Source organism: Trichosurus vulpecula, chromosome 8, assembly GCF_011100635.1.
Source record: "Trichosurus vulpecula isolate mTriVul1 chromosome 8, mTriVul1.pri, whole genome shotgun sequence".
Taxonomy (NCBI): Eukaryota; Metazoa; Chordata; class Mammalia; order Diprotodontia; family Phalangeridae; genus Trichosurus; species Trichosurus vulpecula.
The window spans coordinates 138,155,189-138,180,042 of NC_050580.1; the positions used below are offsets into that span (position 1 = coordinate 138,155,189).

Sequence of the window (24,854 nt, forward strand, 5' to 3'; positions counted from 1 at the left end):
GCATACACGCACACATATACCTCAAAAACAAACATAAGAGAGATGATTTCAATTGAGAAAAGATTTAAAATTGCTTGATAATACATTTTTCTGACTTTTCCACGAAATGTCAATCTAAATATAAAATTAACTGAAATCCACAAAATGCAGGAAATCTATGGTGTTCCATTCGACACCTAGCTCTTAACACTTATTATGGCTCAAGTTCCCACCCACATTTATATTGGGTCCAGAATGTCAGCACCAATTTTTCCAATTTTGTTGGAGGGTCTGTTGGCTTTACACATAGTAGGGGAGATATAGCCACAATGCCAAATTGCTCATGGATCCTGAAGTTAGCACATCTCCTAAAACTATATGTTGGCATTCTCACTGATGAAGTTCAGCTGGAACCTAGATTGAACATTTATAATTTCAAAATGATAGAAAACTGTTCAGAGATGGGGAGATTTGGGAATCTCTCAAAATGCTACTCTGAGGCAGACTGAACTGAGCCAACAAAAAACTTGTTCCTCATCCTCAGTTACAGTATAACCTGTGACATGGCTATCAGACATGCCTCTCTTGACACTGGAAATCATCAGCTCTCCAGATGGACTTCATGGTCTCCAGAAACTCATCATTCTGCAAGATGAAATTAACTCTGAAACGTAAACCTCCTCAGCAACTCTGCCCCTGGGGCCCGTGTTCCTCTGATTAGAGAGGGTGGTGGGTGGACATTGGAGATCTACACCTCATTCTTCACCATTTAAGAAGGGCTCTCAGGGAATTTCACCTTATCATTTCCGACCTGGCTGCTTTCTTGAACTTTATGATTTCTAGAAACTCATCATTCTGCAAGATGAAATCAAGTCTGGAACTCTCACCTCCTCAGATTATTTCCCTACTTGGCTCCAGGACTTAACCGCCCCAGGCCTTCAGCTTCTTTTTTATATTTTTGTGTACTGCCTTGCCCCAATTAGATTGTGAGCTCCTTGATGGGATGGACTATTTTATGCTTTTGTTTCCCTAACACTTAGCACTGTGCCTGCCACTTAGGAAGTACTTAATAAATGTTTATTGACTACTGACTCTGACTACCCACTCCAAAGTCCAAGGTATTGGCAATAGGTTGAGGTAGATATTGATTCAGGAAATATCATGGAATCGACACTAGATGGTGGTACAATGAAGAGAAAACTGGGCCTAGAGTTAGGAAGACCTGAGTTTAAATCCAGTTTCAGACATGTACTAGCTGTGTGACCCTTTATTTATTTTATATTCACTAACTTTTGTTTGTCTTAGTTTCCTCAACTGTAAAATGGAGGTCATAATAGCGCCTACCCCCGAGGACTATTGCAACCATTAAATGAGATAACATTTGTAAAGTAATTAGCACAGTGCCTGGAACAAAGGAGCTTAATAAATGCTTCCCCCCACTCCTTTTTTCCTTTTTTTCTTCCTTCCTTTCTTTTTTTCTTCATTCTTTCCTTCCTCCCTCCCTCCCTCTTTTTGTTCCTTCATTACTTCTATCACTCCTTCCCTTTTTTTCTCCCTCCCTCCCTTCCTTTTTTCCTTCCTTCCCTTATTTCTTTCTTCCCCTTCTATGAATGAAGCAAATGAGTTAGCTAGATCTGGTCAATGGATGAAGTTGGGTAACATTTATAATGAAATACAGATTCAGATTTGTCTTTCTTAATGACTTGCCAAAGTCATTTACTATTTTCCTAACATTTCACTGAAACACAGCTTTAGAAATAACATTAAGATACTGACTTTAGCAGGCAGGGTATTTATGACATAATAATATGATGTTTGGCTCATTACATGTGCTAAGCAAAGGAATGTACTTAGTTTTTAGTTCCTATCAATAGAATAGGTCTTATTTCCAGACCTCAGGTTTTCCTAAGAAGCTTGGGAAGTCTCCTGAAGTCTAATTCTATATGTCACTATTCCTAAAGAGCTCATGAAATAGTATGCATATATGAAGGTATGTAGCTATATAAAGATCAATCAATAAGCATTTTGAAGCTAGGTGGTGCAGTGGATAGAGCACCAGGCCTGAAGTCAGGAAGACTCATCTTCCTAAGTTCAAATTTGGCCTCACACACTTATTATCTGTGTGATCCTGAGCAAGTCACTTAACCCTGTTTGCCTCTTTCTTCTTCTTCCTCTGTCTCTCTTCTTTCTCTCTCCATCATCTCTCACCTGGACTATTGGTCTTCCTGTCTCATATCTCTTCCCTCTCCAGTCTATTCTCCATACAATTGCCAAAGTAATTTTTCTTAAGCACAGGTCATTCCCCTATTCAGTAAATTCCAGTGATTCTTTCTAAAAGCCTGCTTAATTTTTAGGACTTTTCATATCCTGGACCCAAACTACCTTTCCAGCATATTACTCCCCTTCCCATGTTCCACCATCTAGCCAAATTGGCTGGCAAAATGGCAGCTAAAAACCTGCTTATCTGCAACTTTGACCATATTGGTTCTAGTTCTACCCTCTAGAAACACATAAAATAAATCTAACCTCCTTCCCATGGTGGTTCTTCAAATGTTTGAAGACTGCGGTCATAAGTTTTCCACGAGTTTTTTCTTTTCCAGTCTAAGTATTTCTGGAGTTCCTCACATGCAACATTTCAGCTACCCCCCTCCTCCCCCCAGTGCCTTCTTTGCATTGGCCATCTGCTATGCCTGGAATGTTCTCTGTCCTCACTTCTGCCTCATACAATTTCTAACTTCTCCTACTCAAAGCTTTTCCTTATTTCCTCTCAGCTGCTAGTGCCCTCTCTTCCTAAACTACCCTTTATATATTTTATATTTATTATGTATATATTTATATTTGTAACATCATCTCTTTGATATGATGTAAGTTCCTTGAGAACTGGGACTATATTATTTTGGTCTCTCTACTCTCAGTGCCTAGCTCAGTGCCAGGCACACGGGAAGGTGGTTGTTGTTCAGTCATTTCATTTGTGTCCAGCTCTTTGTGACCCCATTTGGAGTTTTCTTGGCAAAGTTACTGGAGTGGTTTGCCATTTCCTTCTCCAGATTATCTTATAGATGAGGAAGCTGAGGCAAACAAGGGTAAACGACTTGTGCAGGGTCACATAGCTAGTAAGTGTATAAGGCCAGATTTGAATTCAGGAAGATGAATCTTCCTGACTTCATGGTTGGTGTTCTATCCACTGCTTCAAAATGCTTATTGGTTGATCTTTATACAGCTAAATATCTTCATATTTGCGTAGTATTTAATGAGCTCTTCATGGACAGTGCCTTGTAGAATTAGACTTCAGGATATTGTGACATTAAGCACAATTTTGAAGGGCCTCTTCTTAGGAGGCCTTCTCTAACCTGAACCTCGATTTGAGCACCAGGAGCAGCCCTGGTTTATATTTTAGTTCCATTAATAGTGAAGTCAGTCAGTCTATCTGTCCATACGTGCACATATACACATATTTCTTCATATGTGCATATATTCTCCATATATACATATGAATACATATATTCCTTCTACTAACATAGGCTGCTCTCCTGCTATAATTTAATAGATGTCTTTGGGAGTTGCCTGAAGGCCAGGGGAGAGGAGCAATTTGCTCAGGGTCACACAGCTAATGACTGTAGGAGGTGGGAGCTAAAGCCAGATCTACCTGACTCTAGGCTCAGCAGTCTGCCTACTGTGTTATGCGGCCTCTTTTCCTCTTGGTATACTACTTAAGAAATGAAAAAAAGAAAGAAAGGTACTGCACCTGGCACCTGCCATTTACGCAGAGGTCATTCTCATAGGGCCCACAGGGTGTGCCATCAAGGACCCTGTCTGCTATCAGCACGGGAGACTCCTTTCCCAGAGGAGAGCAGTAGAGCTCACAAGGCTTATCTGAGGGGAAAAAATTACATACATATTTGTACAGGAATGAACGTGTGAATGTGTGCATCAGAACAGCAACTATAAAGAGAAGTAGTATCACGCAAAAAAAAAAGTGGAGCAGGAAGAGACCAGTTTTTTTTGTTTTAAGCAAGCAACTGAAAATATAACCCATTAGACATCCATACATATTTGATACCTAAACATTCAGAGGAAAGGAATGGAATTAAGCTGTCCTGAGATGAACAGAATGATAGACCCACACAGACAGAATGTAATTATGTTGTTTGTTTCCCTCCTTTGTTTCCAAACCTTTTCTCCCTACTTTGCAGACACAAATTATTTACTTTTTCTTCAAGAGCATTTTCAGGTACTAAGCTCATTAAATATTTTACAATGCAATATACTGGTAAAATGACCAGGTTTCACATGTATTAGATGGGTGTATATGGTGGGGTGCCTGTTGATAAATTTTATGCCTTCAGCTACAGTTAGGGAATGAGGGGAATCAGAAGTGGGAGTAGAGAGAACAGTAAGTGAAACTTCCCTGGAGAGGATGTGAGGTTACAAGTTACATGTCCAGGAAGAAAATTTCATCTTGTGGAATGATCTCCTTGCTTTGTATTATTTTTTTTAAACAACTGACCAAGTAGTTATTAGGGAAACACTTGTGCTTATAAAGGATAGAAGGTAAACAAAGTAAAGCAACATATATATGGAACAAAAAAAGCCCAAGGCAGAAGTCATAGAATCTTAGCCTTGGAAGGAAGTTTGGAGGACATTTGATCCAACTTTCTACAAGATGTATGAATTCCCTCTACAATGTCCCAGAGACTTGATCATCAAAGCTTCTACCTGGGCATTTTCAGTGACAGGGAACTCAATAAAGCAATCCATTAAATTATTTTTGGCAGCTAAAAAACCTGCTTCCCTGCAGCTTTGACCATATTGATTCTAGTTCTATCCTCTAATCTCCTTCCCATGGTGGTTCTTAAAATGTTTGAAGACTGTGGTCATAAGTTTCCCATGAGTTTTCTCTTTTCCAGTCTAAGTGTTTCCAGTTCTTTGAATCACTCCTCATTGACATGGATTTCAATCCCCTCACTGTGCTCATCACCTTCATTTTTAATATTCTCCAAGTCCATCTCCCCCTTAAAATACAGCATTTCAGATGTAATGTGGCTAACACAATAGAACTAGAGGCTTTCTTGTGTATGGAATATTTCCTAATCTTAAAATTGAATAAGGTTTCTTTTTTTAGCCATATCATATTGTCAAAGTATAACTAAAATGCCTTAGTCTATTTTTTTGCATGAGTTTCTATTAAATTTTTCTTTACTATATACTTGGGCAATTGACTTTCTGAATGCAAGGGTAGAACTTCACATTGATCCTTATTATATTTTATCATGTTAGATTCTGTATATTAGTCCTCTCTGTCGAGACTGTTTTGTATCCAGACTCTGATGTTCTACATATAAAGCTGTGGGTCACACAAAGAAAAATGCAGAGATGTATAGTGGGAGTAAATTGACTGTAGCGTCTTGGCCAGGAAAAACTTCAGGAACACTGAGGTTTTACTTCATACCCATCATATTGGCAAAAGGGATAGCTGTTGGAGGTGCTTTGGAAAAACAGTCATATTAATGAACTACTGGTGGATCTGGGAATTGGTCCTGTCATTCCTGAAAACAGTTTGGAGCCACATCCAATGAGTCACTAAACTGTCCATACCCTAACCCAGCAATATCACCACTAATAGCTCTAAAGTTTAAAGAAAGGGCTCATGCATAAAAATTATGTATAGTAGCTCTATTTGTAATGGCTAAAAACTAGAAACTAAGGGGACACAAAGCAATTGGGGAATGGCTGAACAAATCATGATATGTGAATGTTATTAATGTCTTAAGGAATAACGAAAGAGAGCATTTTGAAGAAACATAAGGAGGCTGATGAAGGGAGTGGGACTAGGAGATTAATTTATACATTAACAACATTATAAAGAAAAACAACTTTGAAAGACTTAAGAACTCTAATCCATGTAATGACTCCCAGAGGACTGATGATGAAGCATGTTACCTTCTGTTAGAGGTGATGGTCTTAAAATGCAAAATGAGACATATAGTTCTGGACATGGCCAATGTAGGGCTTTATTTTCTTTAATATATACATATATGTACACATGCACATATAAACACACATGTATGTGTGTATATACATATACACATGTGCATATATTCAAATAAAAACAAGACTCTTGCTATATATGTTATATGTATATATGGTATATATAAAGAATTTTGTTTTTCTTTTCTTTTTTTCCAGTAGGAGAATGGGATGGAAGACTGAGATGGATTGAGATAGGCTTCCCCAGACTATCCTTCCTTCTACACCCTCCAAAAAAACAAAGAAGACCAGAAGGAGTCATAGACAAGGAGAAAATCTTTTAAATTTGCACGCTGAATTTATATTATACTTAAAAGGAAAAACAAGTTCAATGTAAAGGAGATTTGCAGTTTCATGTGTGATCCTCTTGTTTATAATATATATACATATATTTGTATTTATAGAAATGATCATTTTATTTAATGTTTGTTAGGTTTAGAATAAAAATTAAAAGTGGCATAAAGTATATAGGCAGAGATATATTACTAGCCAAAGATGTGGCCCAGCCATATAGAATGAGGGATAACCGGCAAATGACTCTCTAGAGTTCCTTTAGTACTGAAACAAACTCAAGGAATCCAGAGGAAGACCCACCCATTTTGTCTGGACCTCCCGTAAAAATTTTACAGGAGGAAATGTACACTAAACCTCTCTGAGGCTAACCTTCATCATCTGTAAATGGAAATAATGATGCAAATAATTGTTCTCTACCCTCTTCTAGGTCTCCTCTTATCTGCATGACATTCCCTGTCTGTTTCTTTTGCTAGGACATCATCCACTTCGTGCCTCCTAAATCTGGGTGTTCCCCAATACTATTGTATGATGTCTTCTCTGTCGACATTCTTCAGTTTCCACGGATATAATTGTTATCCGTGTGCAGGTGACACACAGATTTAAATAGCCATCCCTAGTCTCTCCCCTGAGTTTCACCAATTGTCCATTGCACATTTTCTGTTACGTCTTACACCATGTCCAAAACTAAACTCATCCTCCCCCCAAAACAGCAACAACAACCACAACCACCAACAACAATACCTTTCCCTTTTCCAAACTTCATGAATTCTGTCCAAGCCATTACATTATTCCTGGCTCCTAGTTTCACAGAATTGGCATCATTCTTGACTCCTCCCTCTCCCTCATCCCATATATTTAATCAGGTGACTGATCATGCCATTTTTACCTGCACCACATGGCTGCTACTTTAGTTCAGACCCTCATCACCTCTCATTTAGATTAATGTTAACAGCCTCTTGATTCATCTCCTGGCCTCAAGTCTCTCCCCACTCTAATCCATCCTACATGCTATTGCCAAAGTAACTTTTCTTAAGTGCAGATCTGGCCATGTGGCTCCCCTACTGAACAAACTCCAGTAGCTTCTTATTATTTCGTTTAGCTTCTAAGGCCCACAGAATTTGGCCTCAACCTATTTCTAGCTTCAAGTGGGCATTATGCCTCTTTACACAGTCTTGGATCCAGCCAAACTGGAATTTTCTCTGTCCACAATACACAGTATTGCATCCCCCATCTCCATGATGTTGCACTGGCTGTCCCACATGACTGAAGTACATTTTATCTTTACCCCTGTCTCCTAGAAGTGCTTTTTCTTCCTTGAAGATGCAGCTCAGGTACAACCTTCTTTATAAAAACTTTCCTAATCCTTCCAAAACCTAGTGCCCTACCTTCCAAACTACCATGTATTTAACTGTTTTGTATTTATTTGCATTTTTCTCTTTACATTTATTCTACATATATTCATATATGTTTTTTTCTCCTCCATTAGAATGTAAGCTCCTGGGGCAGCTAGGTGGCACAGTGAGTAGAGTCAGGAGGACCTGAGTTCAAATTCGGCTGCAGATACTTGACACACTTACTAGCTGTGTGACCTTGGGCAAGTCACTTAACCCCAATTGCCCTGCCTACCCTCCTCCAAAAAAAAAAAAGGAAAAAAAAGGATGTAAAGTCCTTGTGAATGAATAGGGGTTGTTTAATGCTTTGTATTTCTACTCCCAGCATCTAGCACAGGAACTAATGCTTAATACATCAAAGGATCACAGGAGCATAGATTTAGAGCTGGGAGGGACTTTAGAAATGAACAAGTACCAACTCCTCCCCCTCATTTTACAGATGAGGAAACTGAGGCTCAGAGAAGTTAAATGCCTTGCCCAGGGTCAAACAGCTAGTGTTGGAAGGAGGATTTAAATGTAGGTCTTCCTGACTCAAAGCCTAGGGTTCTTTCCATTGTACCATTGAAATGTTAGTTAATTGATTGGTAGATTAAAGCACTCTATAAATGTCAGCAATTGTTACTATTATTATTGCCACAATTCCATAAAACTCCTTTCTTTATTAGGGTTTGGAGAGGGAGATGTTAGCAAATGGTGCTTATGCTCAATTAGGCTGTTTATAAAGTAAGAAAATAGAAATTTTATCTTGGGAAAAATCTATTTTGAGAAATAAAATGTGGGCCCTAATTTTTCAGTTAAATGATTTAGAGAAAAGTTAAAGGGAACCATGACTAGTTGAATATTTTTTAAAACAATTGTTCATTCACCCAAACATTCAATAAATATTTATTGAGGTTCTATGTACTCTGAAAGATACATAGTTGAGTAAGGCATACTCTCCTTCCATGAGGAGCTTACCTTCTAGCATAAGAGAGAAGTATGCTAATAACTTATGATATAAGGCAGAATAAAAGTGCCACAAGAGAGGCCCACAATGCCAAGACATTTGATGTTGCTAAAATAGACAGTAGAATTTGATTTGCACATAAATGTTAGGTTTTACTATATCCTAGTGGACTATAGTCAGATGGTTTTTCTTTTAAGTTGAATAACACAAGTAAGGTGCAGATAGATGAAGATTTGAGTTTTTTATTTTAATAATTATGACAGCTGCTACTTATATAGCACTTTGAGATTTACAACATGCTTTACATTTTCACTATTAGCAAACTGTCTGAGGAGCATAGCATTCTCCCTTGTAATCAAGTTACCTGGGCAAAGGGATTTAAATCCTCCCTGGAATGAACCAGTGGCAGGTATGAATGAGCCCTGGAGTAAATATTTTCCTTCTATATTTTTCTATAGATTGACAGCATGTCCCCAAGCACAGAACTTTAGAGGCAGGAGAAACTTAAGAGATCATTTAATCCAATTTCCTGAGGAACTGAGGCTCAGAAAGGTTAGTCACACAGGTAGCAGAAGAGCTAGGATTAGATTCTAGGCTTCCTGAGTAGCAGAAAAATGATCTTTCCACTTATACCCTGAATTGTGTGCCCTGTGAAGTTCACCCCTATAGCAGAAGAACTTGGCGACAGGCCAAGGAAAGAACATATTTTATATCCCACTTCTACTTCTTTCCCTCCAGAAATGAGAAAAGAGTGTTGGGAGAAAAAAATGGGTTGTTTGGACAAGTAAGGTAACCCCCTACGAAGAGCATGAATACTTGGAATGGAGCCCAACTTTGGCAGAACTGTTTCAGGATGACCTTGAAGAACTTAAGTGAGAAAACCAAGAAGATAAAAAAGAGCTGAAGAGTCAGGGTGGAAACCTGACCTTTTTGAGGATGGTTGGACAGTGGGAGAAGGTCATATAGAGCAGAAAGGGAAGGAAGAGTACAACTTAACAAGTGGAGCCGTGAAAAAAAGGGTAGGCTCCTTTTGAAGAGGTAGGAGCTGTATGTGCTGAGAGGAAGCAGCTGCTTATCCTTCAAGGAAGGATGATGTAGAGTCATCCACCCAATTTTCCCACAAAGTATACTGTACCATCTAGATTCCTGGATCCCCAGAAATGATGCTCCCAGATACTGGGGCAGTTAATCCAATGGGCTTTTGGAGCTCCTGCCCTGGAGTTTAGCTATCTTTATTGGTAAGTCTGAAATCACCTAGATCAGAGGTATCGAATTTGCAGCCTCAAAAGTCCCAAGTGTAGCCCAGAACCAGATTAAAATGTAATTGGCAAAGGTATAACAAAATAAGTAAAAATATAATACAATATAGGTAATGTTAATTTGTGGTGTTCTAAGTCAATGCACTACCAGTGGGCAGGGATTAATTTCTATTTGAGCTTGATATCACTGACTTATACCACTGAATCACTAAGGGTACTGGAACAGATTATGCTTCATATCTCATCAAGCTAGCCACTTAAGCAATCAGGCCCTCTTGCCATCTGCCCTTCTCCTGTGCCCATTTCCCCACTTTTTTCCTGGCTATCTATTCATTACACTATGATATCTACATTATGCTGCCTTTTCATACGTATATATGTGTGTATATATATAAATATATATATATGTATGTATATGTATATATGTATGTGTGTATATATACACATACACACATACTTATATAATAAAAATATGTTATAATGTATTATGTAATATGATATAGAATATAAACTACATGATATGATATTCAATGCATATGTGTGAAAAGCTGGAAAGATACTGACTAAATGATAATATAATTAAGTTAGATTCAAAAGAAGTCACTAATGATTAAGTGTCACCTTGGAGGTTCTCAAGTCTCCAATACAGTAGATCTCTTTGGTACTATGTAGTGTGACACTTTTATTAGTGACTTAGATAAAGGTATAGATGGTGTGTTGATAAAAGCTGCAGATGAACTCAGGTTGGATTTATGTTAGTTTTATGAGGTGAGGATTCAAAAATATACGATAGACTAGAACATTAAAATGAACGAAATAAAATGGAATTTAATAGGAATAAATGGAGTACCTTATCTGGGTTAAAATCAACTTCACTAGCATAAAGAATGGGGCATAGAACTAGATAGAATTTCATATGAAAAAGATTGGGGAATTTTGATGAATTGTAGGCTCAATGTAAGCCAATAGTGATTACTGTCAAGAAAGTTAATCATGACACCTAGGAAGAAGGGGTTCATGGTCCCATATACTCTCCCTTGGTCAGACTGCATCTAGAGTACCATATTCAATTCTAAATGCCACAATTTAGGAAGGAAAGTGATAAATGGGGAAGTGTCAAGTGGAGGGTAACAGGTCAAATGAATTCAGGTCAAATGAAGTTCAGGTGAAGGAGGTAAGGCCATTTCTAGCATGTGAAGGGCCATCATGTAGAAAAGGAATGAGATTTGTTCTTTTAGTCCCATTATAGTAAAACAGCAGTAACAGTAACAAGAAATAGACGGAAGATATAAGGAGGCAAATTTAAGTTTCACTTCAGGAGAAACTTTCTACCAATGAGAGTTATCCAAGTAGAATGGTCTGCCTCAGAAGATGGTGACTTTCCCTCTACTAGAGGTCTTCAAGCAGAGGCTGGATGACCATTTTTCAGGTATGAGATAGACTAGGTGATCTCAGAGGTCTCTTCCCACACTGAAATTTTATGATATCATGAAAGGAGCCCAGAAGAAATGAGATCTCTCTAAAATCCTCTAAATTCTCTACATAGCTATGACACTATGACATGTACATGACTGGCAATGTAGCTCTTTCTGATTTATTGTTATTTTCATTCAATTTCTTCTACAAACGATATTCTCATTAATGGATCCCATGGAGGCCGGATAGAGTTAAGTCCTAACTTAGAACAGTTCCTGAGACTTCAATTTCCTTTTGTAGCTATGGAATTTTCTTTCATGAGAAGTGGGACCTGCCTTTTAAAAAGATGTGCAAAGGATTGGCATGTGAGTTGTGTCAAATGGTCTTAGGAATGTAGGATGAAATTAACTTACTTTCAAAGATAGTTTTCTTGATCTGTTTTAATGCCTATTTTCAGGATGTGTGCTTAGGATGGGGATATCCCCTATGGAGGTAGTTAGGCCAGTTTGAGTGGAGAAGAAGATGAGAGAGAGAGGAGAGAGAAGAGAGGTGAGAGGAGAGGGAGAGAGGAGAGGGAGAGAGGAGAGAGAGAGAGGAGAGAGACAGAGAGAGAGACAGGAAGAGGGAGAGGGAGAGCGAGAGGCAAAGGGAGGGAGAGGGAGAGGGAGGGGGAGGGAGAGGGAGAGCGAGAGGCAAAGGGAGGGAGAGGGAGAGGGAGGGGGAGGGAGAGGGAGAGAGGGGGAGAGGGAGAGAGAGAGTGGGAGGGACAAGGAGGAGGAGTTAAAGGTGAAGGAGGAGGAGGAAGAAGAGGAGGAAGAAATTCTTGAAAGACTATTAATAGGGAAAGGAGAAATTGGTTGGGCTTGGCAACTGGCTGTGCAAATAAGTTGCTATCTGAATACTTTTCTATTTAGCACTATTTTCTAAGGGAAAGTTTTGTCTTCTTGGGGGGAGTGGGTGTTATTAATTTGTGGTCTTAAGCTCCCCTTTGGAAAATCTATTTCTGCAATAATTTTTTAAAGGAAAAAGAAAAAAAAATAAGTCTTTCCTTCCTCATAATATGTGTCTGGAGCCAAGGAATTCACCAGTGATGGCAATGCCACTATGAATAGGGCAGTTATAATGGATTTCAATGGAGTCAAGAGTCAGACCACAGGAATCACATATCAGGAGCTCTACTGTAACTGTGCCTTTTTATAAATGGAAGTTTAAGAAGAACAGAGTTTCATTTCTGTAATATGCAGTTTCCCTCTGAATTGGGCATTTATTATTTTGTTTTCTTAAATCATAAAATACTTTTAAAAAAATGCTGACCTCTTATTCCTTTTGAAACTCAAGCAAAATCAAATATGTAAGAAACCACAATAACACCAACAAAAAAGAATGCTGAAGCTGTCCTTGACAAATTCTCAGGCCTTTTCCTCCAAAGCAAGAATCTTTCTAACTTTATTGCCATGATTAAGAATGATTTAACAGTACAGGCATCTCTTCAAGGTGCTATTCAGACGCCTTCAGATCAAGGTACTGTAATCCTTACTGTAATCAGCAAAGAAGTCATTAAAAAAGTGGGCAAAAGCAAATAGCCAACCTAGTAAGTTAAGGACTATGATTAATTAATTGTCAAAAAATGGCCCTTCAGTAAACTTTCTGTAATGATGATGAGTAACAATGAAGAAGTTGTAATGATCAGGTAACTAAGTAGTTTAATTTATGGGAAGAGTTAAAAAATTAAAGAGAAAATTAATTTATACATGGAGAGAGGGGCATGGGGAAACAAAGATTTGACAGGATTTCTTAATTTGAAAACAAATGCAAAAGGAAATTTTGGAAGTGAAACAAACATTCAGGGACAGAACCACTAATATATGTCTATCATTTTATGAAATAGCCTAGGAGCCTCTCTTATAGCATGGCCTCCCTCTGAAACAGAATGGGAGCAGACATAAAAGGGACTCCAAAGTCTTTATCTGAAGGGCCATAGCCTACTGAACATTCTGGAACAATGCAGCTCCTCATCAGAGTCAGCTATTGAGCAGAGGAAAAAAAAACACTAAAAAAAACTAACCTAAAAAAAAGGAAAGCTATAGTATTTGTTATCTCCCTGCTGATTAGAGGTTTGGATTCTACTGGGACATCTGGAAGTCTTCCTGTCTCCTCCTGTGTCAGATTAATGGCCAGCCAGAAAAGAGGTAAGGTCTCATTTTTTGACTGCTGGTGCCTAAAGCTATAAGCATTCCTTTCTCTACCAGACCCTGTCTCTCTCTCTTCCATTCTGACAAGGTTGTATGTGTTTGAAGGTAAAGGGTGGGGGTGGGGGAAGGTGGCGGCAAGCTCTTCAACTTTGAAAGTCTCTTACATGACAATGCAACTAGACTTACCTAGATTCTAGCTACAAAAAAGTACTTTTTATTTTTTTTTTAAAGTAAAGTGACTGGATAATTACCTGGTGCTTTTAAACTAAGCCACAGTAGAATTGCTTTGAGTCATCTGCTACCATTTAGAATGTCAGAAATAGTTTGGCATTATCTCCTCCATGTCAACCCATAGCTGAAGAGTCATGTTTTTGGATTAGAAACTGCTTAGTGAGGTCCATTAGGCTTAAAATGATGCCTGATCATATCCTCACTTAGTTATACTCAATTGATCTTATAATTTAAGTAATAGGGGATGTATGGCTCAGAGGCTCTTTCTTGAGGTATCAGAATAAATGCTGGTCATAATAAATGAGGAATTTAGTCTTTGGCCCAGATAAATGCCCCATTTCCCTACTAGATATCTTAAGTGTTGACTTAAAATAGGGTTTTAATTCTTAAGGCTCTCTCATCTTTCACAAGACATATAAAGTTTATCTCCTTTTTCTGGTATTTTAGAAGTCATAGCTGTTTTGGTTTTCTTCAGCTTATATCATACTTATACAAAGTTTTATTTATAGGTAAGTAGATACAATTCCAGCTGATAGCCTGACTAAGGCCCTCTTTTCCCCCATTTTTATTAAATAGAGGCTATACTTTTAATTATACTTCTGGGATTTCTTCAACATTGGGAATCCATAGGATGGCAGATTTAGACTTGAAAAAGACCTAGGTCCAACATCCTCACTTCACAATTAAAGTAAGGGTCAAAATTTTAAATGACTTGCCCAAGATGGTAAGTGGCAATGCCAGGATTTTCACTCAGGTCCTCTGACTCCAAACTAACACTATTTCCACTGCACTATTCTATATCTCTTAAAATTTTCCTTGGGGGAGATATTTTCCTAATTTAGGACAACACCCATGGAATAACATGAAAAGGGAATGTGTTTTCAAGTTATCTTTCCAAACCTATAAACTATTTTCAAAACTTTCTCCATTTTTTTCCAGTAAGTAAAATTAAACGCAAACTGAGTGTGTGTGTGTGTGTGTGTGTGTGTGTGTGTGCGGCTTTTGTTTTAAAAGGATAGAGAAATACCAAAACAATAAGAGAAAGAATAGAGAGAGATGCAAGGAATATCACCATGAGTACAATTTTCCTTAATGCAGTTCGGAAAGAAGTCAGGCCATCTGGGGATTTGGATCGGGATAGAAGATGAGCGGGATGCACTCGGGTAGCCTCCCGTTTGTCCACACATGAGTTTAGAAATTTGGGAGGCTACCAGTTGCTATGAGTCCCTGAAGCTAATCAGTACCACTCCTTATGTAGGGTAATGATAAAGCAGAGTATGCTGATCTGGGGTGGGTTTCTCCTTTACCTTTAGTGAAGAAGCTGGGGGGAGGTTGGGGGTGGTGGAAGGAAAGGAAGTAACTACCCACTGAAAGTGAAGCTAATCCATTTACCATCAATGATGACAGCTGTCAGAGGGCCCTTCTTCTTGTAGTTGTATCGGTCATGGGATTGACACTGTTGATCCCTGAAGCTAGGTACTCCCTTAGGGCAGGGTAAATTTTCACAAACAGTATGCTCCACGCTTGCTCCCCAGCAATTTGTGCCTCCTGGCCCAGGGCTGAAACGGAAGAGAAGAGGTCATTCGTTAATTGGAGGCACATAAATTAGCTGGTGTAGATGAAATTTTTCCTTTCCTGCCAAAAGGGGAAGAGAGACAGAGAGAGGGAAGAAGAAAAACATCTCCAAGGCAATCCATCTGTTCTTATAGACAGTATTGTTTCTCTGAAATCCCTGATGCACATTTACTACATGCTTAAGCAAGCCATCAGAAGAATACATTTTAGAACTGTAAATCAAACACACTTGGAAAGAGAAAATGATGAATATCAATACAGTACAATCCATAAAACCCGTTCTTCAGATGTAACTAAAACCTGAGATCTTGACCATCTCTACTGTTTAAAAAACAAAGGCAATTAACTCAGTGTTATTTTAGGAGCTGGGGACCAGAAGAAGACTATTAAACAGACTACCTTGGTTTATATTCTGGAGGAAGATAACTTTGATAATGAGTAAATATAATTTATCTGGAATAATAATAGCTGGCATTTATACAGCACCTTAAAGTTTTCAAAGCACTTTACATTTATTATCTCATGATCCTCACGACAACTCTATATTATTATAACTAAACTTATAATAATAAAGTAATATAATTATTGTTAGCTAGCATTTATATAGCACTTTAAGATTTGCATAGCACCTTACAAATATTATCTCATTTTGTCCTTATAATAGCCCTGGAGGTAGGTGCCATTGTGTTATTCAAATTTTGCAAATGTGGAAACTGAGACCTAGAGAAGTTAAGTGACTTGTCCAGGTTATCAGCTAGTGAATATCTGAAGTCACATTGGAACCCAGGTCTTCCTGTGCTCTTTTTCACTGTACCACCTAGTTGCTTCATGTTATTATCCCCACTTTATTGTTGAAGAAACTGAGGCTCAGAGAGCTTGTGACTTGCCCATAGTTACTTAGTGCCAAAGGTGGGATTTGAATCCAGGTTTCTCCCAATTCCAGATGTAGCATTTTTTTCTGCTATATCATCCTGCCTCCTATGGTTTTCCCTTTAGGATGAAAGGGATGAGAAATTAGCTTCTTCATTCAATTGTTCAATGCCTGCTTTGTATGAACACCTTTATTATCAGTGCCCAGAAGAGTGATGAAGAGGACTTCCAGAAAATGGGGAACACTTGCTCAATTTTTCTTCTCCATTCAATTAGGGGATATCAGAACATGGAGGGCAGAATGTCAATGAGAAATCAAGATTAAAATAAGATATAGTCAACAATATTTCCTGAATGCCTGCTTTGTGCTATGCTTGGCAGGTAAGAGATACGAAGAAAATTGTTTTAGCTGTCAAAGAGCTTGTGGTTCATATGGAAGATTCTAGTGATGTAACTGGGTTTATCAGGCAAGCCCCCTAGAAGTCCATTTCCTCATAGTCCCTTGGCTTGTAATACCACTGGATGCCACTAAGTAAACGGCAGTGCCTTGGCTTCTGGAGCACAGGAGAATATGTGAGAGAGGAATCAAAGAATCTCAAATCTGGGATGCTTTTAGGATTATCTAGTCCAACCACCTCTCATTTTATAGGTGAGCATGATAAAGCCCAAAGAATTGGACACATGGCCCTTCATCTCATCTTCATTCTGTCTTGTGGCACTAACACCAAACTGGCTCTTTAGAAGACACTTCATCCTTGGCCGCCCTCTTCAGTGTTCATTTTTCCTTCTCCCATGCCCTTTGCCCCAACACACACATACACACGATGTATTCAATTCTTTGGGATGTCTAGGCTATCCCCTTTATTTGTGCCCTTGATCCTACAAGTTACCAATTCTTACATCTGCCCCCTTTTTTCATGGCCAGGCTCCTAGAGCTCATTACTCTCATTGACTCTATTTTTAAGCTATCATACACACTTCTCAACCCCTTACAATTAGGCTTCTGAAGCCATTACTCTGCTGAAAATACTCAGTATCATAAGAATCATAGAACTTGAAATTTGGATATTGACTAAGTAGCCATTGAGTCCAATACATAGATGAAAGGAATCTCCATTATAACATGCCTGACAAGTGGTCACCTAGCCTTTGCTTGGATAGTTCAAGGACATGGAACCCAACGTCTCTCAATGAAGCCTATTCTACTTTGGGGCAGCTATCATTGTTAGGAAGGTTCTCATTACATGAAGTTCAAGTTTTCATCTTTGCAATTTCTACTCACTGTTTTTCAGACCAGCAGAACAAGCCCAATTTCTTGTACATACAACAGCCCTTCAGATATATAAAGGCACCTATGATATCTCTCAACTAACTTCTCTCCTTCAGACTGAGCAGCCATAGGTCCTTCAAGGAATATTCATGTAAAATAAATTCAAGACCCTTTACCATCCAGATTGCTTTCCTGTAGACACTCTCTAGCTTATCAATTTTCTTAAACCATAGCCCTTAGAAGAGAACATAGCCACCCTGGATACAGTCTGATGAAGACAGAGCATAGCTAGATGATCACCTCCCAAATGATCAACTAATCGCTGAGCAATTATTAAGTATTGACAACTTGCCAGGCACTGTACTAGGCCCTGGGGATACTAAAAGAAGAGTGAGAGACTTCTGTTGACCTAGAGCTTACATTGTAAGGAGAGAGGTGACATACCCATATAAGCACATACATAATAATATAAGAAACAGATATTGAGAGGGTGATCACAAACAGCAAGGAGAATCAGGAACACTTTCACAATGAAGGTTGTGCTTAGTCAATAGCATTTATTAAGTACCTACTATGTGCCAGGAGGCATGGTGCTAATAAGTGCTACAGATAAAAAGAAGGTCAAAAAGAAAGTCCTAGCTCTCAAGGAGCTCAAAGGGAGAAACACCACAAAAACAACTATGTATGAACCAATAGATATGGGATAAAATGAAGAGGATCACTAGAGGGAAGGTATTGCCATTAAAAGTGATCTGGAAAGGCTTCTCGTAGAGGTAGGAATTGAGGGATTTGAAGGAATCTAAGGAAGTCAGGAGATGAAGAAGAGGAGGGAGAACATTCCAGGCATGGCAGACAACTGGTTAAAATGTCTGATGTCTAGAGAAAGAGTGCCTTGTGCAAGGAATAACAAGAAGGACACAACAATGCCACTAGACTTCAAAATACGCTGGTGAGGAGGTGGGGTGAGATGTGAGCAGGCTGGAAAGGTAGGAGGGGTCAAACTAAGAAGGGCTTTGAATGACTGAGGATTTTATACCTGATCCTGGATGTGAAAGGAAGCCACTGGAGTTTATTGAATGGGGCAGGGATGGGGGACAAGGTTAGACTAGGGCTTTAGGAAGACCAGTTTGACAGTTGAGTGGGGGACAGAGTGGAATGGGGAGAGGCTTGAGTCAGGAAGACCTACTAGCAAGGTATTATAATAATCTAGGCATGAGGTGATGAAGGCCTGTAGTAGGATGTTGGCAATGTTAGAGGAGAGAAGAAGACATAGATGAGAGATACTACAAAGGCAAAATTTACAGTTTCAAAATGGTGGGAGAGTGTGAGAGAGTGAATAGTTGAAAATGCTATCTAGGTTGGGAGCCTGTGTGACTGGGAGACTGGTGGTGTCCCCAACTATAATAGAGAAGTATAGGAGGGAGTGGTTTTGGAAGAAAAGGAAATGAGTTCAGCTTTCGACATACTGAGTTTAAGATGTCTACTGGACATCCAGCTTGAAATGCCCAATAGAGAGTTGGAGATATAAGAATGGAGGTGCAGAGAGTTTACAGCTAGATAAATACTTTTCAGAATCATCAGTTTAGAGATGACAAATCCATGAGAGATGATGATATCACTAAACAACATAAAGGAAGAAGAGAAGGTGGAGCTGGGACAGAACCCTCTGGTACACCCACCATTAGTGGGCATGATCTGGACAAAGATCTAGCAAAGGAGACTGAAAAGGAGAGGTTAGATATGGAGGAGAACCAGCATATAGCAGCGTCACAGAAGCATAGAGAGAAGAAATTATCAAGAAGAAGATGTTTGATGGTGTCAAAGGCTGCTGAGAGGTCAAAAGGATGAAGGCTGAATAAAGCCATTAGATTTGGCAATTAACAGATCACTGATAATTTTGAAGACAGCAACTTTGCTTGAATGAGTCTTGAAGGAAATAAAGAATTCTGTGAGGCAAGAGTAAGGACAAAGAACATTCTAATAGGCAGGGAAAAGGCATGGAGATGAGAAGTGGAACATATTCCCTCTTCCTGAAAGACATGCCTCTCTTAAAACAGCCCAAGATCATATTAGCTTTTGGGGCTGCCACATCTCATGACTGATTGATTGAGCTTGTAATCCAATAAAACCCCCAGATCTTTTTCAGACAAATAGCTATCTAGCCATGTATCCCTCATCTTGTACATATGAAAATTTTTTGAACCAAAGTATAAGAATTTACATTTGTTGCTACTGAAGTTCATCTTATTCTGTTCAGCTCAATTTTATACACACAGACACACACAGACACACACACCCATATACACACATATATATTTCAATCAGCAAAAAATCCATCTTTTCTCCCTCAAAGCCTACTCCATGCCCAAATGAGAACAAAAGAAAAAGAAAACCCTTATTACACACCCTTACTCTATATGCCTGCTACTTCCCCCTTCTTCCTTTTCCTCCTCTTTTCCTGCTGAAATGTATTTTTGTACCCAACTCTCTCTCTCTCTCTCTCTGTATATGTGCATTCTTCCTTCCTTTGCCCAAATCAGATGAGTAATCTTCAAGTGCTACCATCCTCCTTCCATCATATAAACTCTTCCTTGCACATTCCTTTCATGTGAGATATTTTTCCCCATTCTTCCTCTCCCTTCTCCCCTCTTATCCAGTACTCCTCTTCCCCAGGCTCTCATTCTTCATTTGAGATCATCCAAACATAGCAGAACCCCTCCCAGGCCTTGTCTAATTAGACTGTCTCTATTACCCCGTGAACATGACAAGTGTCCATATTTGAATGTAAGTAAATACTTGTGTAGTCTTTTATCATTGTGTTTGCTTTTTCATGTTTCTCTAAACTCCTGTGTTAGAACTTCCAAGTTTCTACATAGCTCTGGACCTCTCATTAAAAATACCTGAAAGTCCTCTATTTCATTAATGATCTATTTTGTCCCCTGCAGGATTATACTCAGTTTTCCTAGGTAAATTATTCTTGGTTGTAAGCCTATATCCTTTGACTTCTGGACTATTGTATCTTAAGCTCCCTACTTCTTTAGAATGGTGGCTGCTAAATTGTGTGTGTGATCCTGACTGTGGCTCTGTAGTACTGGTAGTTCCTTTTGACTGCTTGGAGTATTTTTCCTTTGAACTGAAAGCTCTGGGCTATGTTATTACTGGGTGTTTTCATTTTGGGGTTTGTTTCAGAAGGTGGCCAGTGTTACCTCCCCCACCCCATTTGTACTTTGCCTTCTGGTTCTAAGAGATCTGTGCAGTTTTCTTTTAAGATTTATTGAAGTATAATGCTGAGGAACTTTTTTTGACCAGGTAGTTCAATGATTCTTAATTATTTTCCCCCTCAATCTGTTTTCTAGGTCAATTATTTTTGCTATGAGATACTTTATACTTTTCCCCATTTTTTCCACTGTTTCAATATTTTAAAAGTTTTAACTTCATTTTAATATTTCTTCTTGTCTTATGGAGTCATTAACTTCTATTTGGTCCATTATAATTTTCAGGGAGCTTGTTATCTGGGCACATTTTTTAACCTCTTGTGCCAAGCTATTAATTATCCAAATCTTTTCTCCATAGCTCTCATTTCTTTTTTAATTTTTTCCTCCAGTACTCTTCTAATCTCATTTATTAAAATGTATTTTAAACTCTTGTTTTTAACTCATGCTTCATCTATTCCAGGAATTGCAGTTGAATTTGTGTTTCAGCTCTGTTTTTCTTTGAGGCTGTGCTTATAGATATTTTAGAGTCATTCCCTTCTTCCGGAATTGTCTTGAGCTTCCCCGTCACCATGATAGCTTTTTATAGTGGCATACTTTTCCTGTTTGTCCACTCTTTCAGCCTACTTCCTGACTTCAGCTATGAAATTAAGGCCAGGTTCTATTTCCTTCTAGAAAGAAGGTCTGGCCTTGTCCTGTTGTTACTTTTCCTGCGTATTGAGTGTTGTGTTATTGTGGGTTCTCTGGAACAGATGAGGCAGGGAACCTGTAAGCCTTCAGTGCTTCCAAAGTGGTCTCATCCAGGGCTTGAGCTCTGTAAATTCCTGATCTGGATCTATGGCCCAGAACTGGGCAATGGGCAATTAAGCTTCTAGCTCATGCCTGTTTCCATCTTGATGCCTCTGTGTATGTCTAGGACATCCTGGAATCGTCCTGGTATTATTGCCTTTCCTTCATGCTAGTCAACTCTGTGTGGCCTGCTCCTGTTCAGAACTGTCCCCAGTGTCCATAGAACTCTCTATCTCCCTGTGCCAACTTGGGCTGGAATAATGCTGCGCTGTGACTTTTTCCTCTCTCCCTCCTCAAATTACTGTATACTGTAATTACTCATCTCAGTACATATTATATTCCCTTAGTAGAGAACTAGCTCTGGAGTATAGGGTAAGAACTATTTTGCCTTTGTTTTTTTTTTTTTGTAACCCCAGAGACTAGCAAGCACACAGTTAGATATGAGATGTTTGTTAAATAGAATTGAATGATGCTCAGGATGAGAGAAACGGTATGAGGCTATCTAGTCCTGGCATCATTCACTTCGTTAGGTTAACGACTAGATCTACACAGGGAAATGACTCATGGAATATATCCTTCAGAAAGATTTGAAGCAGATGATTTTCAAATGGCGTGGCAGTGGGAGAATAAGTTCTATGGTAATAAAGTCAATTCGTGTTGAAGGGTTGATTAGTCCTTGCCCATTTCTGACCCTGATAGACTTCCAGTGCTGTGGTGAGAGAAGCTTCCTAAAACATGAATCTATATTGGACCCCACTAAAGTTATTAAAAAGTGGACAGGGGGCTTTCTTGGATAAAAAGATATACATTCACTTAAAAATGTATCTATCTACATTCTTGCTTCTTTATTTTCCTAAGTCTTTCTAATTGATGATTAGGTTGGAACATATGCGTAAGTTAGGAGCTAAAGGGGCAGAAGTCAGTGGGGAAGGAGATGATATGGGCCAGTCTTATATATGCAGCTAAGTGTAAAGTGAAAAGAGCACTAAAGATTAGGAAGATTGGAATTTGAATCCTAACTCTTACTAGCTTACTAGCTGTGTGGCTTTGAGTAAGTCATTTAACCTCTATTTGCCTCAGTTTCCTCATCTATAAAAAGGGGATAATAAAAGTACCTACCAGGGTTGTTGAGAAAATTAAATGAGATGTTTGTAAAAAAAAAGTACTTTGCAAACCTTAAGGCACTATATAAATGGCAGCTAGTAGTAGTAGTAGTAGTGGTAGTGGTGGTGGTGGTGGTGGTGGTGGTGGTGGTGGCGGTGGTGGTAGTGGTAGTAGTAGTTACAGTAAGTTGCATAAGTCCTGCCTCTTCCCCATAGTGTGGGTTGGATAGAATTGGGGAGTTGAAGCTGAAGGGACAGGGCAGGTGGCAACTGAGAAGCCTTTTATTTTTTACTTTATTGAATGAAGGCAAGTCAAAAAATAAAAATCACAATTTTAATTCTAGTGAGTGAGCAGGCTTTCCTGTGGTTCCAGATTTTCAAGGAGATATCCTGGAATTATGACGACAAGACAAGGCCAAAGGATTAATAAAAGTGCCACAGGGTTTTAAAATGTCCATGAGTCTTGGTTTTAGGTTCTCATCTGAAAGGTATTCAAGTAACACGTGTAACTTATTTTTGAGTGTATTAAGCTTGGATTTTAAACAATTATACATGTGAATGCCAGTCCCCCTGGCACGTTGATTGTGCACATATGGGGGCTTCACATTGGAAGTGAAAAACAATCAAAGGCACATAAATCTGCTCCACCCTGTTCTTCCAGTTTATTTTTAAATACTTGCTGGTTTCCTCTCTTATGTCTCTCATGTGGTGACAGCAAATGGTAACATTAATACATTTCCACTTATTATGCTACGTTAATCTTCCCATCACCCTCTTGTTGATAGGTCATGCCTTTCATACCAAAGCATTTCAGGCATTTCTTTTTTCCACCTACCCACCCACCTACCCCACCCCCAAGACCAAAGGAATTGCCCTCTGAGCACCAGCACCAGGATTGGCTGATGACTTTTTACCTTGCCATCAAAGGTAATTCATAATGACAGTCCCACGAATTACAGGCCAAATCAAGCAGGTAAAGCAACTGGTTTAAAAATACTGATAGTCCCTAAGGCCTAAATGTCAGTTGGCAAGAAATAAAAATTCCAATAGCTGAAAAGAGCAAGACTGAATAGAAAAAAGGAGGCTCTCTTGCCAATATTTTTGGACAGTGAATAAACCAGCTGCAGAAGAAGAGGGAAAGGGGCCAGGAATATGAAGTGAAGGGAGGTCACATGTTCCAAGGCTAGAATGTACATAAGCAAAAAGAATTTTGAAATCCTTGTGAGAATCTCCAATTCAGGGAGCCTCGTGATTTAAGAAGTGAGACAATGAATGGACTTTGTTTTGGTCAACAGTCTGGCTGCAGGGCCTCGGATCAGCTGTGCTTTATAAGAAACACCAAGTCAGCTCCTTCAGAAAAAGCCAAGTTGTAAACTCCTGCCTAGACTTAATAAAATTGCTGTCACCATTCTGCATGTCTTCTGGAAGCACTGGACCGCCACTGCCGCTGCTAAACAACTCAGGGTTCTACAGAACCAGCTGAGGATTTGCCTTCATCTTTCCCAGTAAAATGGGATGGTTAAATAATTATTTCAACAAGCTTCCAGCACTAGTCACAGATGGGGGTGAACTGCCTGAGACCTGAGCAAGAAGCAGGGCCAGAAAATGGGGAAGAATAAAAGTCATGGATTGAGAGTCAGAAGGGACCACAGAAAGCATAGAGTTCACCCACATTTTATAGAAGAGAAAACTGAGGTTCAAGGGAAGGTCATAGAGCTAGCAGGGTCCCTAGCAGAGCTGGGATCTGAATGCAGAACCTCTTTGCTCTGTACCAAGCTGCTTCTTGCTACACCTGGAAATATTTATCTCATTTAGCTTCAGAACGGGAAAAGGGAGAGGTAGTGTCCAGACCTGTGGTTTCATTGGAGCAGAGAACTTAGGATACAGGAACTCTGTCTAACAATAAAAAACAGCTCAACAACCTGTCTTAGAGAGTTGCCTGGAGTAGTGATGGGTGAAGTAACTTTCCTGGGGGCCACACGGTCAGTGTGGGTCAGATGCAGAATTTGGACAGTAGTATGTATGTGTGTGTGTGTGTGTGTGTATAATATATAGTAGTATGTGTATATATATATATATATATATATATATATATATATATTAGTATTATGTGTATATATATATATATGTACATCTATATATGTGTATATATTATATGTGTGTGTGTGCATTGTTTTTGTTTAGTTAATTAGTTTTGTCCTATTCTTCATGATCCCCTTTGGGGTTTTCTTGGCAAAGATACTGCAGTGCTTTGCCATTTCTTTCTCCAACTCACTTCATAGATAAGGAAACGCAGACAA

General features: G+C 39.0%; 1 protein-coding gene across 1 annotated transcript in view; it reads right to left on the reverse strand.

Moving 5' to 3' along the window:
* Positions 1-24,854, reverse strand: part of ADAMTS17 (ADAM metallopeptidase with thrombospondin type 1 motif 17) — a 506,671-nt gene that overhangs the window by 176,662 nt on the left and 305,155 nt on the right. Inside the window, exons 13-14 of the mRNA XM_036736388.1 lie at positions 15,128-15,294; positions 3,725-3,852 (exon numbers count right to left, since the gene is read on the reverse strand). Of these exons, the coding sequence (XP_036592283.1) occupies positions 3,725-3,852; positions 15,128-15,294 (295 nt within the window). The remainder of the gene's footprint in view (positions 1-3,724; positions 3,853-15,127; positions 15,295-24,854) is intronic.